Source organism: Sparus aurata, chromosome 22 (genome assembly GCF_900880675.1).
Source record: "Sparus aurata chromosome 22, fSpaAur1.1, whole genome shotgun sequence".
Lineage (NCBI taxonomy): Eukaryota > Metazoa > Chordata > Actinopteri > Spariformes > Sparidae > Sparus > Sparus aurata.
In genome coordinates, this window is record NC_044208.1 from 1595153 (window position 1) to 1617108 (window position 21956).

At 41.7% G+C, this 21956-nt stretch overlaps 1 protein-coding gene across 1 annotated transcript in view; it reads left to right on the plus strand.

The window, feature by feature from the left end:
- The window catches only part of slc16a10 (solute carrier family 16 member 10), a 68512-nt gene that overhangs the window by 39647 nt on the left and 6909 nt on the right, over window positions 1-21956 (plus strand). Inside the window, exons 2-5 of the mRNA XM_030405746.1 lie at window positions 10569-10713; window positions 13440-13869; window positions 20487-20630; window positions 21612-21840. Of these exons, the coding sequence (XP_030261606.1) occupies window positions 10569-10713; window positions 13440-13869; window positions 20487-20630; window positions 21612-21840 (948 nt within the window). The remainder of the gene's footprint in view (window positions 1-10568; window positions 10714-13439; window positions 13870-20486; window positions 20631-21611; window positions 21841-21956) is intronic.

Genomic DNA, 21956 nt, shown 5'->3' on the forward strand with positions numbered 1-21956 from the left:
ACTCCATTCCGTCATTTCCTGTTTACCTGTTTTGAATTACTGGCACAAGACTAGCGCCGCCCGATCTCACACAAGCGCAAACATACACGCTACTTTGTAATTGGCAGCTGTCGAGGCAGTATGGTTCAATGCAACTTTTCTGTCGAATGGGTCAGACAAGAGGCAACAGAGTGGTCAGATAAAGGCAGTTGGCTGTTGGTTTGAGTCTGGGCGGTCTGTGTGACATACCGAAATTAAAAGCATGACAGCTCCCACATAGTTTGAGACTCAGGGATGTGCTTGGTACCATTGGAAAGGTAACACCCTCAAGTTTTAGAAGTGTAAGTGTGATTCTATGACATACTGACACAGAGTTACAGAGGTTGGAACACAGGTTTTGGTTTCCGTCCAAAAACAAGGGTGTTCCTTAAGGGGTTAAAGTGTCTGACTGCATTACTGACTCCGCCACCAATTAGCTGCCAGGTAGCCCCGGGCTATCTGGGAGCTTACCTGCTGAACATTGTTTCAGTTGTGTGTGAGCCCAGGATCCGTAATCCCTGGTAAGGCGAAGTGGGTCCAGCCCTGGAAAGGCTTGACAGTGCAGTTAGTGCAGCCTGCCGTCGGTCCAGCTGGAGTTTATTAGTCAGCTTCAACGTCCGGTCTCTGTTGACAATTGGCGGCTCCAACCTCTTTTTGGCTCCGTTTGCCAGCGTAATCTGTAGTCGGGCCAGGAACAGGAGAGACAGTCTGAGGCCAAGACTGTACAGTGTTGACATGGTGTCACAGTAGTTGCTCCAGGACCTCAGGAGTGTAGTCTTTGTAGATATGCACCGGCGTTCCTCGGTATTGAAGGCTGCCTTGTCTCTTGCAAGCTTCCCGTACAGTCATCTCCTTTGTCTGGAACCGGTGGAGACAAATTATTACCGGCCACCGCTGCAACCCTGGTTGTGGCTTGGCAGTGAGCACACGGTGTGCTCGGTCTAGTTCAGGGGAGACGAGAGATTCTTTTGGCCTCCAGCTAGTCAATCTGTTGGGCGTGCTCTGCCACCACAGCCTGTGTACAGTCCAGTTTTGCTTCTAAAGCCGCAGCAGTAGTTTTGAAGTCGGCGGATATGCTAGCTCCGTGGTCCTCCAGTAAGCTAGCAATGCTAGCTACACAGGTGTTGTTGCATATTTGAGGTTGAGGTCTCTCCCTCGATGGCCTTTTTAGTGTATTTCCTTGATTTTGACATCATGCCAGTTTATATTAAGTTAGTGGCGTACACTGTCTTACTGTAGGCTAGTAGGGTTGACTTTTAGAGTAAAGATGCCTGCCGTTCACATGCTTACCTAACCGGAATTCCAGTTATTTCATAGTTTTATTGTCAAACACACCCGTGACAACAACACCGCCTGTACGCCTCAGGCACAAGCTCAAACACACAAGGGATAGCGCTCTTTACCTTATCATAAACTCGACTGTACTCAACTGAACAGGCCTCCTGAGATTAACCAGTTAATTTGTATCGTAACAAAATGGCATAACACATCCCTCAGGCCACTGCAAAGCAACTACAATATGCTCAAATGTACTGAAATATGAGTCTACCGAGGAAGTCAACGTAATTCACTGTCCACTACCAATTGTAGCTATGAAGTCTACCCAATTGCAGTCAGGACATCAAACCAAATAAGATTTCACTAGAGACAAAAAGCTTGAGGCTGTAACCCAAGCAGTCTCTCCTATCCGACATTCTCCACCAGTACTGAACTTGAAGTACTAGGGGGGCTATGGAACTGCCAATCTGCAGTCAAGAAGGCAGACACTATTTCAGCCTATGCCTCCCTGCAGACTCTCCACCTCCTGGCCCTTCCCGAGACCTGGATCAATCTTCACTCACTTCAGGCATTATTCCAGCTCCTTTCAAGACAGCCACAGTTAAGCCACTCCTAAAGAAACCCACCCTAGACTCAGCTGACATCCGAAACTACAGACCTGTATCTCTAATTTCGGCCCTCCTCATGGTGACTGAGTCACTCGGTAAAGCCAGAGCCTCATCCAACTCATCAGTCCTGATTCTCCTTGACTTATCCTCTGCGTTTGACACGGTCAACCACCAAATCCTTCTCTTCACTCCACACTCGGCTGAACGTGGCATTGCTGACTCTGCTCTGACCTGGTTCACATCATCGTACGTTCAGGTCACATGGAACGGCTCCTTGTCCAAACACTGCTTTCTGGAAACTGGTGTCCCTCAAGGCTCAGTATTAGGACCATTTCTGTTTTCACTATACACAAGATCACTAGGTTTTGCAATCACATTTGCAATCACATATGCTGACGACACCCAACTGTTCCTCTCTTTTCCCCATTGTCCTCCAACACCCATGTTGCGATGCGCATCTCGTAATGTTTGGCAGACATCTCCGCTTGGACAGCTGCGCATCACCTCAAACTCAACCTTAGAAAAACTGAACTCGGGGAAAGACTGCCCTTGCATAGACCTGTCAGTCACTGTCGAGGATTTCACAGTATGGCCTCGTTAACAACAAAGAGCCTCGGCACTACAACATCACTACTGTGGCCCGATCCTGCAGATTTGCTCTCTACAACATCTGCAGGATCCAGTCTTTCCTCACAAAAGACGTGACGCAACTCCTGGTCCAAGCTCTGGTGATCTCCCATATGGACCACTGCAACTCCCTCTTGGCTGGACTCCGAGCCTGTGGGACTAAACCGTTGCAGCGTATCCAGAACACTGCAGCGCGCCTTGTTAACAATCTTTCCAAATTCTCCCATGTGACCCCCTCCTCTGTGACCTCCACTGACTTCCTGTTGCGGCCCACATCTGATTCAAGACGATGGTGCTGGCCTTCAAGGACGTCAACAGAACTGCACCCGTCTATCTCCAAAAACTGGTCAGACTACATGCCCCAGCCAGAGCACTTCGCTCCTCTACATCCGTTGTTAACCCCATCGCTTAGAGCAAACAAAGCCCACTCACCAAAGTTGCAACTCTTCTCTGTTTTGGCACCTAAGTGGTGGAACGGAATCCCGACCATTGTCTGGAGAGTGGAATCACTATCCAACTCCCGAAATAGACTCAAGACTCATTTGTTCAGACTTCACCTCAACCCCACATAGCATGACTCCCTCCCAACCCCCTTTCTAAACATTTTTTAAAAAATTTAAAAAATGTATGCACTTGTATGTTCGTATCATAGTACTTGGCACTCTTAGCACTCATGCACTTAAAGAATCTTTGACAAATAGCAGTTACTATCCTCAGATGAGGGCTTGAAAATTGTTTCTACATTTCTTTTTACTCCATCGACGTTGTCATGTCGTGGTTTCTCTCTTGTGACAAATGTACTCATTGTAAGTTGCTTTGGACAAAAGCATCTGCTAAATTACCTAAAGGTAAACGTAAATGTCAGCTTCACACTCACGAACACAGGGACCAAAGAAATACTTAGGAATCAGGAAAAAGACAGGGCACCGACAAGAGAACAGACTGTGGCCTTCTGAAGTTCCAGCTGGCTCATCTTAATGGCAGTCTTTGCCTCCCACCTTTAAGCTCCAACTTCCGACACCTGACTGGTAAGAAAAGCAAATCACAATCACCGCCTCTATCAACAGAAAACTTGATAATACTGCCAAGGCCCTGAACTGCCTTCCTCCACCAGGGAACTTTATCCCTTTAGCCAAGGATTACCCCGAAAAAAGAAAAAAAAGAACGCCTGAAAGGCTGGAAAAGAAACCCAACTGGACACCCACCTATCTTAAATGATGAGCAGTCTTTAAATATTAAATATTAGGATAAAAATCTACTGATCTGATCTGCCTGCTAAATAAAGACTCTTTTAAAATACCAAACAATTAGCAATTATTGACAATTCTCGCCTGGGCCCATGTTCCGCTTTAAGGCCCACAATCACCCCTCATAGTAGTATAACTAGTGCAGTGCCCGTAAGAAAAGTGTATTCCTATAAAAAAAGTGGGCGGTTAAGCAGCTTTTTCATGGATGGCCAAATGAGGCTGTGTTTGAAGGTGGGATGTCAAGGATATTTAGGTTTGTTGTGAAATCCGATATTCCAGGGTATAATTGGCTGTTTTTGACTATTTTTGATTTTGCCATTATATTTCACCTTAAAAGCTATTTACTTGGTGTCATTATTTTCAGCACAACCTCACATGTGTGACTGTACAGTTATTTTTTCATTTTGACATACGTATTAACACAATGGACCTAAAATCACAAAAAAGTAGAAAAAATTAGATTTTTTTACTGTGAAAACCACAAATATGTTTAACAAACCATTTTTTGTTTTACTTATAATGCAAATATAAATTGTTGTTTGCTAAATTTGTGTATACATTTAAAAAATGTACAAAGTTATATGTAACTATTTACATCTAAATGCAGGCAATGCTCAGGTCTGCCTGTGCTCCTTAAGAGCTGGACTGTCTGCTCCACATTCAGCTTCTCCTCATTATTCTGACTCATTAAACAAAAAACCGACTCCACTACTCACTAAACACACTACACCAAACACTACATAACACACTAACTACACACTCCAAACACGCTAAATGTCACAAATCTCTCAACTCTCAATATCGCTGTCTACACACCGACCGTCGTTGCCTGTCAATCATCTGCCTAGGTCCCTCCCACAACTTCCTGTTCCTCAACAACCAAACTTGCTGCTTGGACACTTTCTTGACAAAAGCCCGTTTTTACCGTTTCTTCCTGCACCAGACACAAAGCAAACGTGACGGCAATGTTCGCGAAAAAGCGTGGCGGACATTATTTACCCTAGGTCCAGTTTTGAACATGCCGATCCTTCCGTCCTTCGCCTCGGGAGGTGGGCCGTGTAGCTAGCGGCTAGCAGCTAGCTAGCGGCTAACTACACATGAACATCCACAGATTCCAATTCCACTTTGTTGTCCGCGCGTCTCCGGATCTCCTCAGACCCAAACAGACTCGGTCCGGACGCGTTTAATCTCATTAATCCACAACAGTCAGTTTAGATGCACAGAACAGAACAGAACAGAACGGACCGAACAGCCAGCAAAATCCAGGTCCAGCTTGCGCCGCTGCAGGTATAAATCCGCTTGTGTCTTCAGGTATGTCGTGGGCTTGAGCTCTGCAGTGATTGGCTCTGGTACGCACGTGGCCACGGTGTGCAGTGATTGGCTCTGGTGCGCACGTGACTGTGGTGGCTCTGGTGGACTATGCTCGGCGGAATTTGTAAAGCATTTATGAAATAATTTATTCACGGTATCATTGCAGTCCAAACAAATGCTTAGATGCACACCACTGAACCACGCAGCAGCCATGTTGAAAGTCTCGGGTCAGTGTGATCCTTATCTGCAGAGATATTTGACCAACAGACACATACACACACACACACACACACACACACACACACAGACAGACAGAGATTCCTTGTATTTATAGATAGATATGGGAGAATTATACATTTCCTGAATTGTTACAGTCATGTGAGTATTTCAGTGTTTGTTATTTGTGTCAGTGTTGTTCCTACATGTCACAATGCTATAAAAGAGAATACAGTTTAGGCGAAAATTGTGGAAAAATAGTTGTTGTTGACAGTTTGAAGAGCCCATGTGACCTTTGTATTTTTTAGAAAATGAAAATGAAAGCTATGAATCTACCCTTTAAAATGCTACCAAACATGCCCTCATAAAAGATGAGTAAAGCTCTGAAAAATGAGCATAAAATAGGATATGCACCCGCGCCTGGAGGCCTATTTATTGTAGGGGGTGTTTAACTTCATGTGCTAATAACTGTCACAAAGCTACCACTTAGGATGGGTTATCATACCAAAATTTCATCTATTTTTGACATGTACCATTTCGAAAAATGTTACTAGGTTTTGCCACCTTTAGTGGTACCAAAATCTGGTCTGGCCCATGGACTATAATCAGTTTGTGTAATCCTTTGGCTTTGGTTCTGCAAAACAAATGACACACCCATCAGTTTCAGCTGTACTTTACTGGTCTACAGTTTGTTTTTCTTGACAATTAGCATTGTAGCCTGACAGAGCTGCTTACCTGGCTGTAATCTCTTGGTTCACTTAAACAAGGGTGTTGTTGCTATTTAACTTAAAAAAGGCAGCAGTATAGTTCTGATTAATCTTGTTAGGGTAGCCGAGTATTTTTATTCTGTTTATTGAACTGCTTCACTGCTTCAGAACCTCTATCCTATGGCAGAACCTTAGTGTACAATACTCTGCCAGAATGGGTTGCGATGAAGATACAGGGAGAATAAAGACACAGCAGTGACACTGGCAATAACCGTGAAATCTGACACAGTGATCTCCACTTACTCATGTAAAAAACAGACTACAAAAACACTGCTCTACAGTTTCCCACAGGTTTCCTCTGACTCGGCTTCAGAACTGAGAAAAAACAACTTTGTCTATATTAGCTGTGCTACATGTGCAGACTTGTCATTAACCTGTTTAGTCATGTTCAACCCTACCGACAGTATGCTTTATCCAGTGTAGGATGTATGATTCCAAAAGAGACCTTAAAGTGCCCCAGGTAGTCGTTCATACCAAAACATGTCACTCACTCCCGGCTTCTGCATCCTCTTTATGGTCAAAGGGCGCTGCACTAGCGTTTGCGCAATTTGTGGTTTTGTCAACATTGGTTCTTTTTTCCCCACTCCCAATCATCATATTTGCTTATTTTGCTTGGTAAGAATGGAAACCTAAAATCTAAAGGCTCCATGATGTTTCTATTTATGAAGTGTTTCTAGAGTGACATGTTGTTCCAAGCATATGTCAGCTCATTCCTGTCTGACCATTTGTCATAAAGTTAGTGGCAAATGTAGAGCTTTAAGTTCTCTGTCTGCCTACAGTTATCTAAAAAACACTAATTCTCTCGGCTCTCTTTTGAAAAATCCTACAATAATTAGGCCCGCCTGTTACTATCCCAGAATTGTTCATCTGCATCGATGTAAATCTAAATGTGCATATACTGGAGGTATGCTGCAGCATGTGACAGTAGTATTTAACTGTAGAGGCAGAGAAGACTGCTGACCAAGCATTATGCAAACACTGTTTCCTGTGGTTGGCCTGATGGTCAGACTTTTAGCTCTGCTGAGGCAGATCTGACTTACAGTCAAAAATAAAAGCATTTCAGTTGAGAAGAGAAGAGAAGAAAAGAGACACGCTTTGAAGCCTAGTTCCATTTTTCTGCTCAAGAAAATATTTTTATTATCGATATTGGTCACTGACCGAGGTGAATAGAAGACATGAAAGGGTTTCTCTCACTAGTTAGTTTCTATACGTTCATAGAAGTGAATAAAACCTTTTCATTAGACCCTCCCAACCTGGTAAACACCCAGGTCTTTCAAAATCCACACCCCATTTTGTTAAACAGGCTTTCCGTTATAAATGTGTTCTCTTCAAGGACAGGCTGAGATAACCCCATTGACATCATTAGGGCTTATTTTTTCCAAATTTGTCAAAACTCCTCCAGAGGCAAAGTATGTATATAGTTGTTTTCACAGGCTGAGTAGTTCTCCTCCTGGCCAATCAACTTAACTGGATGTAGAAAATTGTTCAGGCATGAGACAACAAAGATTAGTCGACCAGTAAAGATTAGGCTGTACAGTTGATACTCACGTAGCTATCCATTTAATATCTCAAATAAATTAGACCAACAAGTATCACTGCCTCAAGCTAATATCGGATATATGCATCCGTGTGATGAAGTTATTTATTTGTCACATATTCAAGTACATGTGGGGGGTCTACTGATGTTTTGGATGATCTTTCCTAAATTCTAGAGGGGGTTCCAGAGGTTGTTGAAATTCATGATGTTTCAGATGTTCTGGTAAGGTCCCAAACGGTCTTAATAAGGTTTCAAAAGTGATTGAGAAGGTGATGAATGTTCTTGATGAGATTTCAGGGGCACTTGAGGTTCATGTGGCTATTGAAGTTGATATTGTTGAGAGGGTTTGATGACATTCTTTTGAGTTTCCAAAAGTTCTTAAGGAAGGTCTAAATAGTCCTTGCAGAGATTGAAACTTGGAGGTTCTGAAGAGCTATCAGAAGCACTTAAGGATGTTCCAAAAGTCCTTAGGGAGATTTAGGAACTCTTTGAGGACTTAACTAGGAAGTCGTGGTGGTTCAAGATGATGTTCCTAGGGTCTTGAAGGGTTTTTGATTTTAGGTTCTGATCATTAGGTTCCAGATGCTTTTAAGGACGTTAAGATGACACTTAAGGGTTCACAGTATGGTTCCTAGAGAAAGTGAGTCTCTCACTGGAGTCACTGGATCAGCCAAATATAGACATCATCTTTTTTATTTTGTTGATTAATTTATCATTTTAAGATATGTTTCCATAAAATGTGTTGCATTGCATAATATCCCATAATTTAAACAACACTAGTGCAGTGCCCGTAACAAAAGTGTATTCCTATAAAAAAGTGGGAGGTTAAGGAGCTTTTTCATGGATGGCCAAATGAGGCTGTGTTTGAAGGTGGGACGTCAGGGATATTTAGGTTTGTTGTGAAATCCAATATTCCAGGGTATAATTGGCTGTTTTTGACTAGTTTTGATTTTGCCATTATATTTCACCTTAAAAACTGTTTACTTAGCACAACCTCACATGTGTGACTGTACAGTTATTTTTCATTTTGACATTTTGACATACGTATTAACACTTTGTAAATGTAAATAGTTACATATAACTTTGTAAAAAATTTACAAAGTTATATGTAACTATTTACATTTAAATGCAGGAAATGTTCAGGTCTGCCTGTGCTCCTTCCAGCTGAATGGAGAGCTGCACTGCCTGCTCCACATTCAGCATCTTCTCATTGTTCTGACTCATTAAACGAAAAACCAACTCCACTACACACTAAACACACTACACCAAACACTACATAACACACTAACTACACACTCCAAACACGCTAAATGTAACAAATCTCTCAACTCTCAATATCGCTGTCCGACCGTCGTTGCCTGTCAATCATCCGCCTAGGTCCCTCTCACAACTTCCTGTTCCTCAACAACCAAACTTGCTGCCTCGACACTTTCGTGACAAAAGCCCGTTTTTACTGTTTCTTCCTGCACCAGACACAAAGCAAACGTGACGGCAATGTTTGCGAAAAAGCGTGGTGGACATTATTTACCCTAGGTCCGGTTTTGGACATGCCGATGCGTCCGGTCCGTCGCTTTGGGAGGTGGGCCGTGTAGCTAGCGGCTAGCGGCTAGCAGCTAGCTAGCGGCTAGCTACACATGAACATCCACAGATTCCAATTCCACTTTGTTGTCCGCGCGTCTCCGGATCTCCTCAGACCCGAACAGACTCGGTCCGGACTCGTTTAATCTCATTAATCCACAACAGTCAGTTTAGATGCACAGAACAGAACGGGACCGAACCGCCGGCAAAATCCCGGTCCAGCTCGCGCAGCTGCAGGTTTAAATCTGCTTGTTTCTTCAGGTACGTCGTGGGCTTGAGCTCTGCAGTGATTGGCTCTGGTGCGCACGTGGCCACGGTGTGCAGTAATTGGCTCTGGTGGGCACGTGACTGTGGTGGCTCTGGTGGACAATGCTCGGCGGAATGTGTAAAGCATTTATGAAATAATGTATTCACGGTATCATTGCAGTCCAAACAAATGCTTAGATGCACACCACTGAACCACGCAGCAGCCATGTTGAAAGTCTCGGGTCAGTGTGATCCTTATCCGCAGAGATCTTTGACCAACAGACACACACACACACATACACACACACACACACACACACACACACACAGAGATTCCGTGCATTTATAGAACGATTACACTCACTATAACCAAATATTATAATAACCAAATACAGATGAAAATTAGCTTTCTTGCTAACTGGCATATTTACATTTTGAGTGTAAACTGAAAATGTCAATTGACGTGCATTGTCCCTTTTAGATAAACAAACAAATAAATAAATGAAAATGTTACTTATATTGCTCATATTTACAGGAAAGTATTATGGGAATTCCAAAATAAAGCATTTGCAATGATAGCAACATAATTCGAACATAATTCCGGTGTCTGGATAATTTTTTGTCCTTCTGAGTCTAAGGAGTTGCATGCAATGTTACAGTATGATGATACCCATGAGCTTGATATCTCCATGCTATCTCCCTGCTAAGTGTTGAGAAATCACACCTAAGTGTTCAGTCTTTCCTGTGCACACAGTGTGTGTTCCAGGAAAGCCTAGAGGTTTCCCTGTAGCTTTTACCAAACATGTTTTCTTCAAGGTTAGAAAGACAATTGGATGCAGATATAAACAATGTACAGTATGATTAATGATCAAGATCTAAAAAAGGAAGTGTGTGTGTGTGTGTGTGTGTGTGTGTGTGCACGTGCGTGCGTGTGTGTGTGGATACAAGAGCAACAGTGATCTGTTATTGCATCACTGAGCTTTGTTTAGTGGTCATATCTTCCTGGAGACAGCTTTGTTTGGTGTTACTGTTCTGTTTTGAATATGAAATGATAAAAACTCTGGCTTACAGCTTGCTGTGAGATTTTCTCATACATTCATTCACTCTGGTTTTCTTCTCTCTGTGTCTCTTGCAGCATGGGTGGGCTCCCTCTCCATGGGGATGATCTTCTTCTGCTCTCCCATTGTCAGTGTCTTCACCGATGTCCTTGGCTGCAGAATTACAGCTGTGGGTGGCGCTGCTGTTGGCCTTGTTGGCCTACTGGCCAGCTCCTTTGTCACGTAAGGCAAAAAAATCAGCTTTTCAGATGAAAACGACATTGTGTCACCAGTGCTCATAAGTGACACCTACTCCTATAAGATAACCGGGGTAGTGAGTAACTTAAGTCCTTGGTTATTTAAAACTTTAATAAGCCAATAGATGAATGCATATGTGTTTTGTTACAAATTATAATACTAGCTAACAGTTGGAATGAAAAGTTTAATCTTTAAGAAACGTGATCTGTCTCGGCAGATGAAGTTGCCCGTCATTTAATTTAGTGCTTAAAGGCCACCTACAGTTGGAACATCTGCAGCACTATGACAACTGGGCAAACTCCACTCCACTGACTGGATGCTAAATATCATGGTATAAAATATCTGTAATCATATGTCATGATAGGACAAGTCCTTACAGCATGTTATGATCCTTTTGAAAACATTTTATATACCATGTAAAGATGCTTCAAAGTAGGAGTTATAAAGACGGCCCAAACTTAATGTTAATGACCTTGTAATATGCATTAGTTAATAGGTAATAAGGATCTTTTAGGTCCTTATTCAATGCTAATTCACATTACTAAGACTAAACAAGTGTTCATAATAGCATGATAAACATGTTAATTGTATTGTATTAGAGACAAGAAAAAAATGAATAATGACCGATTGTCAGCCCTGGCTTATTATCCAACCAATATTCAGCATTTATCTGATTACGGTATCTGTGACTTTTCTGTCAGATTGCACACGGTGTCAAGCCTACAACACTATCTGATTGGTAACTCATCACAATTAATAGCCTATTAACACTAAGTAATCAGAATCTGAAAGCACCTGAAAAAGTTACTTAAGAACAGCACTTAAGCAAAATGAACTTATTCAATTTTTATTAATTTACTGGTTGTTGGAAATTTTGACGCAAAGAGTTACATTTCTACTGCAAATCGATATTGGTCCCACATATTGGTTTTCAGTCTCCTTGAGTTCTAATGATTTTATATCAGTTTAAGCCCTGAAAAAGCCATAATGGTCGACCCCTACTGTATAATAACAGTTCTATTAATACTTACAAAGCATTGTTCTCCGTTTAGACCCGGTAGCTGCAAAAAGCATAGTTAACTGTTAAAAAATACATATTTTATGGCTAATGAATGCATAAAAAAGTATGTATTAATCTTAACAAAGACATAATAAATAGTTTATTTGAACTCAACAAATTTTTTTGCAATGCTATTATAAAGAAAAGAGACAAAATACAGTTTGTTTAGTGCTGAAGTGCTGATCAATGGCTTACTGTCTAACATGTTTATGAAGTTATTAATGCTAATACAGTCTTATTGATTTTAATAAGCATCTTATAAGAACTTAGGAGGGCATTTTTGGATTTTGAGTAAGGACTGTAAAGTTTTACCATTCATTTTTAATTTACTGATCATAGTAATAAATAGGCAGAGGGAGTAATTGCCAATTAATTAATTAGATATCAAATAAATTCTACCTTTTGGAAAAATCTCATCACTTAATGGATGAGTTGAGCTGATCTTCCAAAACAAAGCCTACACCTTTTAGCTTTTATCAACCCTCTGTGGATAAGAGGCTCTGCACTTCACGCTCCCTTGTTAATAATTTCCTGGAATTCTGCACTCGCCAACACGTGAGGAGGCACTCACACAAATGCACAGCAATATAAGATCCCAACCAAGCATTGTTCAGTAAGTTCAGTAAATGAGGAATATATCAGCTGAATTGTTGCTTATCAAGTGACTGTCAAATAGCATTTTGCAAACACAGGCCTGGCTGACAGCCGGGTTCTGCAGCAGACATTGTAAGGTGCCAGATTTCTCAGTCATGTGACTTGTGTCGGCAACTCATTTGCAGAAGAGATATTCAGATTTATTTACCCAAATACAGGACTTTGAAACTGCTTGGAAGCACCATCCTGTATCTCTATGGACTTTCACCACCAGGCATAAATCTTTTTATCTTGTTGAATGTGCTGTTTGGTGTGATTTGAAAGGACAAGACATTGCATCTTACAATGCTTTATCAGCATATACATTGATCCTTGCTCTGATTAGGGTTTGTGCAAGTTAGAATCTGAAGCCCTGACCACAGCTCCTAAACCAAAAGAACCACAAGAGTTGCCAATTGCAGGTGAATGTCCATCCCCTTTGTAAAAACAAACAAATCACCTATTGCATATATTACAACATTCAGTTACACAAGGCTGTCATTACAGAAAGACACAACAATCAAACCATCCACATTCACGTCACATTTTAAAACATGAATTGTCAATATCATTCAACAAGTATGTTATTCCTGTTGGATAATTATTTTTACAGCCTTTGAATGTGTAGATAATGAATGAATTAAATTGCAAGGAACACCCATAGTTCTTACTTTCCTAATCTTGTTGGAGTTATCTGGTTGATGCCCTGCAGCAAAAATACTGCATTATGAGCCCTGTATAAACAGCTCACATGGGTTTCTAGGGACCTTTTTAGATCGTTTTTTAAAAACAGTAGATAATAGTTAATTTTCTGTTAACAAACAGCTTTATTAACAATGTATTATTTATTATTATTATAAATGTCAGTTGCAACTTTCAAACAATTGCTTAATAAATGATTTATGAAGCATTTCATAGTTTTTAAGAGTGAAAAATCTTTGAACTTAAGTTGAATTAACCATAGATTTACCATAAATGAATGTTTTTAATGATAAAGTGTTACTTGTTCTCCTCACAGGTCCCTGGGTCCCATGTACTTCACCTATGGCATAGTGTTTGCCTGCGGCTGTTCTTTTGCCTACCAGCCCAGCCTGGTCATCCTGGGCCACTACTTCAAGAAGCGCCTTGGCCTGGTGAATGGCATCGTTACTGCTGGCAGCAGCATCTTCACCATCACCCTGCCCTTTTTGCTGTCAGGCCTTCTGGAAAAAGTGGGCCTCCAAAACACCATGCGCGTCCTCTGCATCCTTATGTTTGTGCTGATGCTAGCCGGCTTCACCTACAAGCCCCTGCTGCCAGTCAAATCCTCAAACACCAGCACGGGCAGCCATTGCCCACCCATGAATCGGATCTTCAACATCAATATCTGGAAGTCTTTGGGATACCGCATTTGGGCCTTTGGTATCCCTGCAGCCCTCTATGGCTACTTTGTGCCTTATGTTCACCTGGTAAGTTTCTTTTTCTACCTATTTCTTCACTTATTTGCACACATACCACCACTTTTTTATGTCTTGTTTATTTTGCTGGGTATCATCACCCCAGTCTTTGGGCCAAAGGTCAGTCTGATGATGAATAGCAGCATGAAAATGCCAACAGAGGAATTCCATGGTGTAATTTCCAAGTATCCAAATTCCATGTTTTCAATGTGTATTGCTGAGGGTACTGGAAGTTTAGACCCCAGCCAGAATCTTACAGGCAGTCAGCGATGGTAGTGTCAAGGCATTCTTGAGACCTTCAGATCGTTTCTATAAGGAACGCTACAGCATGTTTTTTATTTTAACATGCTGTATATAAAACACACCTAAAGAATTCCTTGCTGATATTATTTTTGGATCTTTCATGAAGGCAATTATAAAAGTGTTCTGTAGAAATGGACAGTCAGTCACAATACTACTCTAATTGGTTATATTTTTGAGACACTTTCTGTCACTGCTTTTTTCATAATGATGTTAAATTTGTTGGCTTTTGCCTTTTTTTCAAACTCTCACACTAAAATTTTATATTTGTTTTGTTGTTTCTGTCTTAAAAATCATATCTGTTCATTCATTGTGTCCTTTATATCAGGTTGTAGTTTTTCACATACAGTATAACATTTGGATGGCTGGATACCTATTGAGGCAAGTTATATCACCAACCTGTTAAAAATCTTCATTTCTGAACTATTGACCCAGTAGTGACTATCTGTTCGCATCTCAATGTAATATACTTCAGACTCTTATACTGAGTTATATTGTTCATATACTAAATTCTGCAGCCGTTGAGGTGACTGCATTCCACATATTTTACGTCACAGCAGCTTTGTAGTTCTCTCACAGCAGCATGTTACCGTGTGAGATACTGTGCTGTGTGGTATATAACACTAATATAACCAAATATGACAGGAAGACTCAGCTCACATTTCAGTCAGGACACAGTTATGTAAACAGGTGTCACTTTCACATCTCCCTTTATTTTCTGCGTTGAGATGGGAAAATATGATTTTGTAGAAAACATCTTCTTGGGAGGGCTGGAGAGCAGAGCCTGGATGTGTTGGATGGACTCAAGAGGTGACTGTTTATTTGGACACGATGGCTCTGTTATTGGAGGGAGATGAGCCTGTCCGGGGATCCCAGCCTGTGTTTTCCCAACACTTCTCCTGTGTCTGCTACTCAGACTGGGAGACTGCAGGGGCCGGCCTGCAGACTCAGAGACACCTCTGGCCTTGTAGCCCCAGCACCCGTCCTTCCCTAGACACAGAGCCCCCCTCCCTGCATTTTAGGTCAAACTCCAACCTTGTGACCCTGTATGGAAAGAAAAAGGAAAAAACATGGGTCAAAACAGCACATTGTTCCGCTTTTTCTGGTGTGTTTGTGTGCATGAGTAAGTGTTTTGGCCTTAGAGTCACTACCATGGTTCGGTGTGTGTTGTTCCTCTTTCCAAATCAAGCAGCACGTATCTGAAGTTTGTAAAAGACTAAAGTCCAATGTATGTAGTTTGACACACTCACTCACACAGCACGTTCACTCACACACTTTTCCAAGTATTGCTGATATCAGATAAGATGTTAGCCTTTCCGTTATGGCTGTGTTTGCTCTGTAAGTGAATTGATAAAAGGTGTGGTAGTGTTGTTAGTGCTGTATTGTCAGTAGCAGAGTTGTAACAGAATTAGAATTTCCTCTCTAAGGTGTGATTTTACGAGCCAGACGTGTAACGCATGTCGTCCGCTGGATCAGTATTGGTGAATCATAACAGATTCCCACTGGCAGCATACAGATGGTACGTTGCTGTTGAAATCTGCCTCTACTTTGATAATGAGCTTGTTTCAGAGTGTTTAATGAGGAGCACCTGCAGGGCTGCGATGTGTGGGCTGGAGTGGTGCTGGATGTTTAATGACCATTAAACAGCCAAGAAGAGAGAGCAGAGAATGAATGCTGGTGTGGGCTGTTGCTCAGTGAGGCTCTGAAAGAGATTTACCCTAAAACACACTGTTAAAGAGTTTATTGGTGATGCTCATTTTTGTACTTTATTCTTTCCTCTCCCTGTGTTTACCTTAATGGAGTATGTTAATTCCAGCAACTATAGGCTATATACAGCGCTAATAGGGAGTCATGCTATGCAGGGTCGAGGTGAAGTCCGAACAAGTGAGTCTTGAGTCTTTTGCGGAAGATGGATATTGACTCTGAGTTTGTTCCACCACTGAGGCGCCAGAACAGAGAAGAGTCGTGACTTCGCTGAGTGACCTTTGTTTGGATGTAGTGGACTGAAGTGCTCGCTCTGGAGCATGTGGTCTGACCAGTGTTTGGAGGTAGACAGGTGCAGTTCCGTTGACGGCCTTGAATGCCAGTACCATTGTCTTGAATCGGATGCGAGCAGCAACAGGAAACCAGTGGAGGTCACTGAGGAGGGGGGTCAAATGGGAGAATTTGGGTAGATTGAGAGCGCAGTGAAGTTTCCTACCCAAATTGTTTCACCAAAGTGAGAGTCATGCATGTTTTAAGTTGGTTTTGATCTCCAATCTAGTTTATGGTATTCAAGGTGCTCTGTTGGTGTCATTACACTGTGAGGTTCGGTTCAGCTGGACTGGGATGATTTGCTGGGATGAGAGTCAGCACCTCCAAGTTTGAGGCAATGATTCTCTGTTGGAAAACAGTGGATTTCCACCTCCAGGCGGGAAGTGAGTTGCTGCCCCAAGTGAAGGAGTTTAAGTATCTCAGGATCTTGCTTGTTACAAAGTGTGAGATGGACAGGCAGATTTGTGCAGTGGCAGGATGTTGTACTCCAGTGTTGTGGTGAACAAGGAGCTGAGTCTGAAGGCAAAGCTTTCAATTTACCAGTCGATCTGTGTTCCAATGCTCACCTAAGGGCATGATCCGTGGGTAGGGACCAAAAGAATTAAAGCATGTCCAACTGGGAGGAGACCCAAAAGCAGACCCAGTACCTGCTGGAGGGATTGCACATCTCATCTGCCCTGGGAACTTCCTGGGATCCCACAGGGGCAGCTAGAAAGCGTTGCTGGGAAGAGGGAATTCTGAAATACCCTTCCTAGCTGCCACTGTGACCCAGTCCCAGAAAAGCAGAAGGGACTGATTGTTGAATTCTGTCTTTTCATGTGATTGGTTGAAAACTGGACAAATATCAAATATCACCAGCCTAATTAATTGATAGCAGATAATTTACCAATCTAAAACACCAAATTTTAAAGTGTCCAGTGGGACAGTCAAACAAATGAATTATTTATCAGAAATCTTCTTCTTCCTTTTAGAATTGTCATTATGATTCCTAAAAAGGAATTACAGCCACAGGACATGTTGCAGTTTGAGTAAGAGGTTTTTAGATCTAAATATTCTCTAGCCCTCATATGACATCACAGTTGCTCCTCATCATCCCATCTTAACATAAATTAAATCAATCATGCTGGATGCAAAAAGCTCTGTTGTTCAAATTCATCATGGGAAATAAAGGAAATGATGGAGTGTAATAGAGGTGCATGGGTTATATCTAAGAAAGTTAAATAGCAGCTAGAGGTTAAACAGCTCTGCTTACATGGTACTGATGTGTATTTGTGCTTGTGTGAATGATTGTGCGTTTTTATTTTGTTGGGTTCTGCCACAAGGCCACCTGCCAGGTTCACAACTGCATCATATGAAAGTGAGCTTGTGTTCCTGAAAGTGATTGAATACACAAACACACCCACAAAAAGTACACAGTCTAAACAACCCGATGCAATCTCTGCTACATGTTTATGCTGCTTCTCCATCAATCAATTTATCATAGAATTACCTTTCCCATAAATAACTATTTGGATGATTTTTCCATATTTTGGCCAGTCACATAAGAGATTGGTTGAAAATTGCATCACTTATTATAATTGGCAGCAATGTAGGAATAAAAGATAGGGTTTTGGAGCCTGGAGACGGACTGTTAGCAAGGATTGATTAGTTTATGCCAAAGCCAAAAGCCAAAGCTCATAAATGCCAAAGCTCCAGGAAAAACATTAGCATGATACAGGCTGATACAGGAGTGAAGCAAGATAACCATTGCTGAATCTACAGGATCATTTAATCTGTTTAAAGTCAGAGGAGGAGTTAAGTTGCACAAACAAGCGACACAGCACCATCCTGCCACCTCACAGGAGGCCTTGAATACATAACAGACATAACTGGTGCAGTGTGTGAAGGAGTCAGAGTTCAATAGGGAATGCCTTCTAGTGTCTGCCTAAAACATCCAGCAGCATTTACCCAGCTGGTCATCATGACAGAGGGATTATAGATTCCCTCCTCATGTCTGTTCACTAATCTGACTGTGTGACATCACAGCAGAGCGACTGTGATAGACATGACCAAACAAATCCAATCAAGGGGAAGTAGGTATGTGGTGTCTACTGTGTGTGTGTGTGTATTCCTCATCTGTTGCGTTATCTTGCTTCTTGGCACCATGAGCCACAGCTGGGGCTGACTGATGCAGTTATATCATTAACACATAGAACTGCAGTAGATTTCTACAAATAAAAAAACATCGATCTCCTTCCCAAGAAAATGCAGCAAGATGAAGGGAAACAATACATTTCACATATGCACAAAACATTAGGAGAGTTAGTGTGAAGAGAATACCTGGAAGTTCTGGAGCATGAAACACATGTTATGTTGAATTCAACTGGAATATTCCTTAAAATAAGGGCAGCAGTAGCACAGCAGACCATTCCCATTTCCCCGAGGTCAGGAGCCTTTAACATAGAAAAAATACTAATAACATTCCTTATTTATTTATTATTTCCTGTGACTGGATATTGGCCACCTGATATATTGGTCACGCTCTAGTGCAAAGTTGTCTAATCTGCTGAACATATAACAAAGAAGGGTTGGGGTTATTTTGTACAACTTAAGTGAGAAAGATTTATTCACACAAATATTAACTCTGCCTTTTAACTGAATTTTCAAGATCCAACCCTCATTGTGTCCCTGCAGCAAGATGCATGGCGGTCAAAAGCAGTCAAAGTTGATGGACAGTTTCCCAGATGTTGAACTTTTAATAACCATAATAACCATATTATCATTACCATGTTGTTGGTGCTGTTTACATTCACCTCGACGCAAATTCGAAAACTGCACTACGTTATGTATATTAATAACTGTATATACTGTATATTCTGTGTTTGTGTAGCATGAAGAAGTTAAAAAACTGAAGAAACAGTAAGGCAGTTAAATGAAAGATATCAACTACTCACTTCTTTATGCCTGTTGAGGGTAATGATAAGCTAAGAGGGAGGAGTAAATGTATCATGTGAATGTCTCAAACAGAACTCCAGCTGGGAGAATGCCAGTCACATCTGGTGTGTCTCTGAAAATATCCTCCCTTGGAGTCGCGCGCACACACACACACACACACACACACACACACACACACACACACACACACACACACATTCACACACACACACGCACACACACACTGAGGCCCCAGTTGTTAGGCCTGCAGCACTGCTTCTAGGATGCGGGAATCCCCTCTGAGCAGGATACTCCTGACCACAGAGAATGGTGCTTTGGTATAGTGACAAAGACAATAAGTCATCCAAAGGTCGTTGCTGATGGATGTATGACCTGTAGGATGGGTGGAGGGAGTGATGAGGAGGGTTTGAGGCAGCAGACAGACAGCCTTTGACTAGGACTGCCGAGCCTGCCTGGAGGTAGAAGTAGCTGGCAGGGCTCCAATCTGCTTGGAAAAATGTGAATTTCATGGAATTGCTAGGTCGGCTACAACACTGCCAGACATCTCAAAACACACAATTGCAACCACATTTTTGCAAAAAGTGTGCAGAACATTGTGGATTCCTCACGAGTGAAGTGTCAATCTTCAGCATGAGGAGCAGAACTGGCGCACCACAACAGCACGACAACAATGATTCAACATCTGTACCGAAAGCATCCAGCTGTTAACACCAGCTCACCAAGCGTCGCCGATACAAGCTAACGTGAACATTGATGCTAGCTAATTTAACCTAGCCTTCCATCCTTCCGCTAATTAGAGCGTATGGTATTTGTAGAGGCTGTAGCCTGATGTCGGTATGACTAGATATTATGTTAAGATGTGGAAACTAATTCATGTTAAATTGCAAGAGAGTAATAGCCTACACCAAATATATATATTAGCCCACTGTCTATTTAATTTAGACAAACTATTCTCCTTGCAGTATCCACTCTAGTGTTGAATACTGTCTTGTGTGCCTTGTGCTCTACCTCAAACTTTCTCCATGTTACAGTCCACTAACAGTGACTTCTAGATCTGTTTAGGCATTGTGAAAGGATTTCGCAAAAACATGAAGCTTTCTCAGGTTCCTCAGTGGTAGACTAGTTTCTGGAACTATGAACCCTCTTAGTGTGTCTGTGTGTCAATCTTGTTGTGATTTTGTACATACATGAGTTGTTTTCAGGTCGCTTTTGTAATCATGAATAAATAAAGCTTAACTAAATTCCACCACTGCAGTTGTATTTTTCCATCCCCTCTTCTGTATTTTTAAGTTCTATTCTCCATGGTATTACACTGGATTAGAGCCATGAGGCAGCTGTGTTTTTTCCTTTATGCTTAACAGATGAAGCACGTGGAGGAGCGCTTTGGACCAGATGCCAGTAAGGAAGTTCTGCTCATGTGTATTGGCATTACATCTGGCGTGGGCCGTCTCATCTTCGGCAGGGTGGCAGACTATGTGAATGGAGTCAACAAGGTCTACCTGCAGGTTAGTGCCTGGCCTCAAAGTGTAAGGCCTTAAAGGGGAATTAGTTGTCACCTATGCATTTTCCAACTTACACTGGTTGAACCATACTTGGTATGGCATGACCATATTTCAAAGCCCTTTGATGGCTCTTTGCTTTGAAAACAATCCATGTAAAAACTTTGACTGCAATATCCTATAGCTGTACTCCAAATACTATTTTAGCTCTTAATTTTTTAAGTTTGGTCCTTGGAGCTAATTTAATCATTGTTGTGATGCTTGTATGTAAATTCTGAGACTCATCAATTGCTTATTGCTCACTAGACTGGGTTAATCATTTTGGCAGAATGTTAACAGTAGTCAAATTATAATAAATAGTCATAACAGTAATGAAATAATATTTTGTGCGAATGAGGAATCTTTCATTTTCTATTTCATTCAGTCTAGTTTTTACTTTCCTGCAACCACATTTTTATTCCATCTAGTATTAAAAATATAGTTATAGTATATAGTCACAGGTTAGATGCTTGTGTGGTCCCCAGTTTTCAATACCACTTACAGTTAAGTGTCTGCCAATGACACACGCCACTATCTCTTGTTGCTTAGCTGTAAACCGTCTCTCTGGCAGCCTGCTGAGAATCACATACAGACAGGGACATGCTTCTCCAGCAGGCTGAGACAAAAAGGAGTATTTCTGGTATTACCCTAAAGACCCTTGCTATTCCTTTAATAATAAGGGACTATTACCAGGTCATTTAAAAAGCATACACAAACATTATTATTGAGTACATGTGATTGCGGTTGGATTTCCTCTATTTACTGTGACCACTCAAAACTCTGAAACAGCAGTTAGACGATCATGTGACGGTCATGTGATATTAAAACTCATCATTGCAACCTAAACGTACAGGAAACTGTACGCTGATAGGAAGACTGAGAAAATGGCAACGTTAAGATTAATAAACCATAAAATAAACCGGTACACTCCTACCTCTTGTCCTTTAGGTGACTTCCTTCTTTGTCATTGGCCTGATGTCCATGATGATCCCGCTGTGCCACATCTTTGGCGGGCTGATCGCTGTGTGCCTGCTCATGGGGCTGTTTGACGGCTGCTTTATCTGCATCATGGCCCCTATTGCATTTGAGCTGGTCGGGGCTGAAGACGTGTCCCAGGCTATCGGCTTCCTGCTGGGTCTAATGTCCGTGCCCATGACTGTGGGACCCCCCATTGCAGGTAATACAGGAGCATTCTCAATACTGTGTTAATGCTGTTAATAAGTCACACAATGCTGTTAATAAGTCACACATGTTATCATATGTGATCTTGCCAACGTTGAAATTTGAATTAAG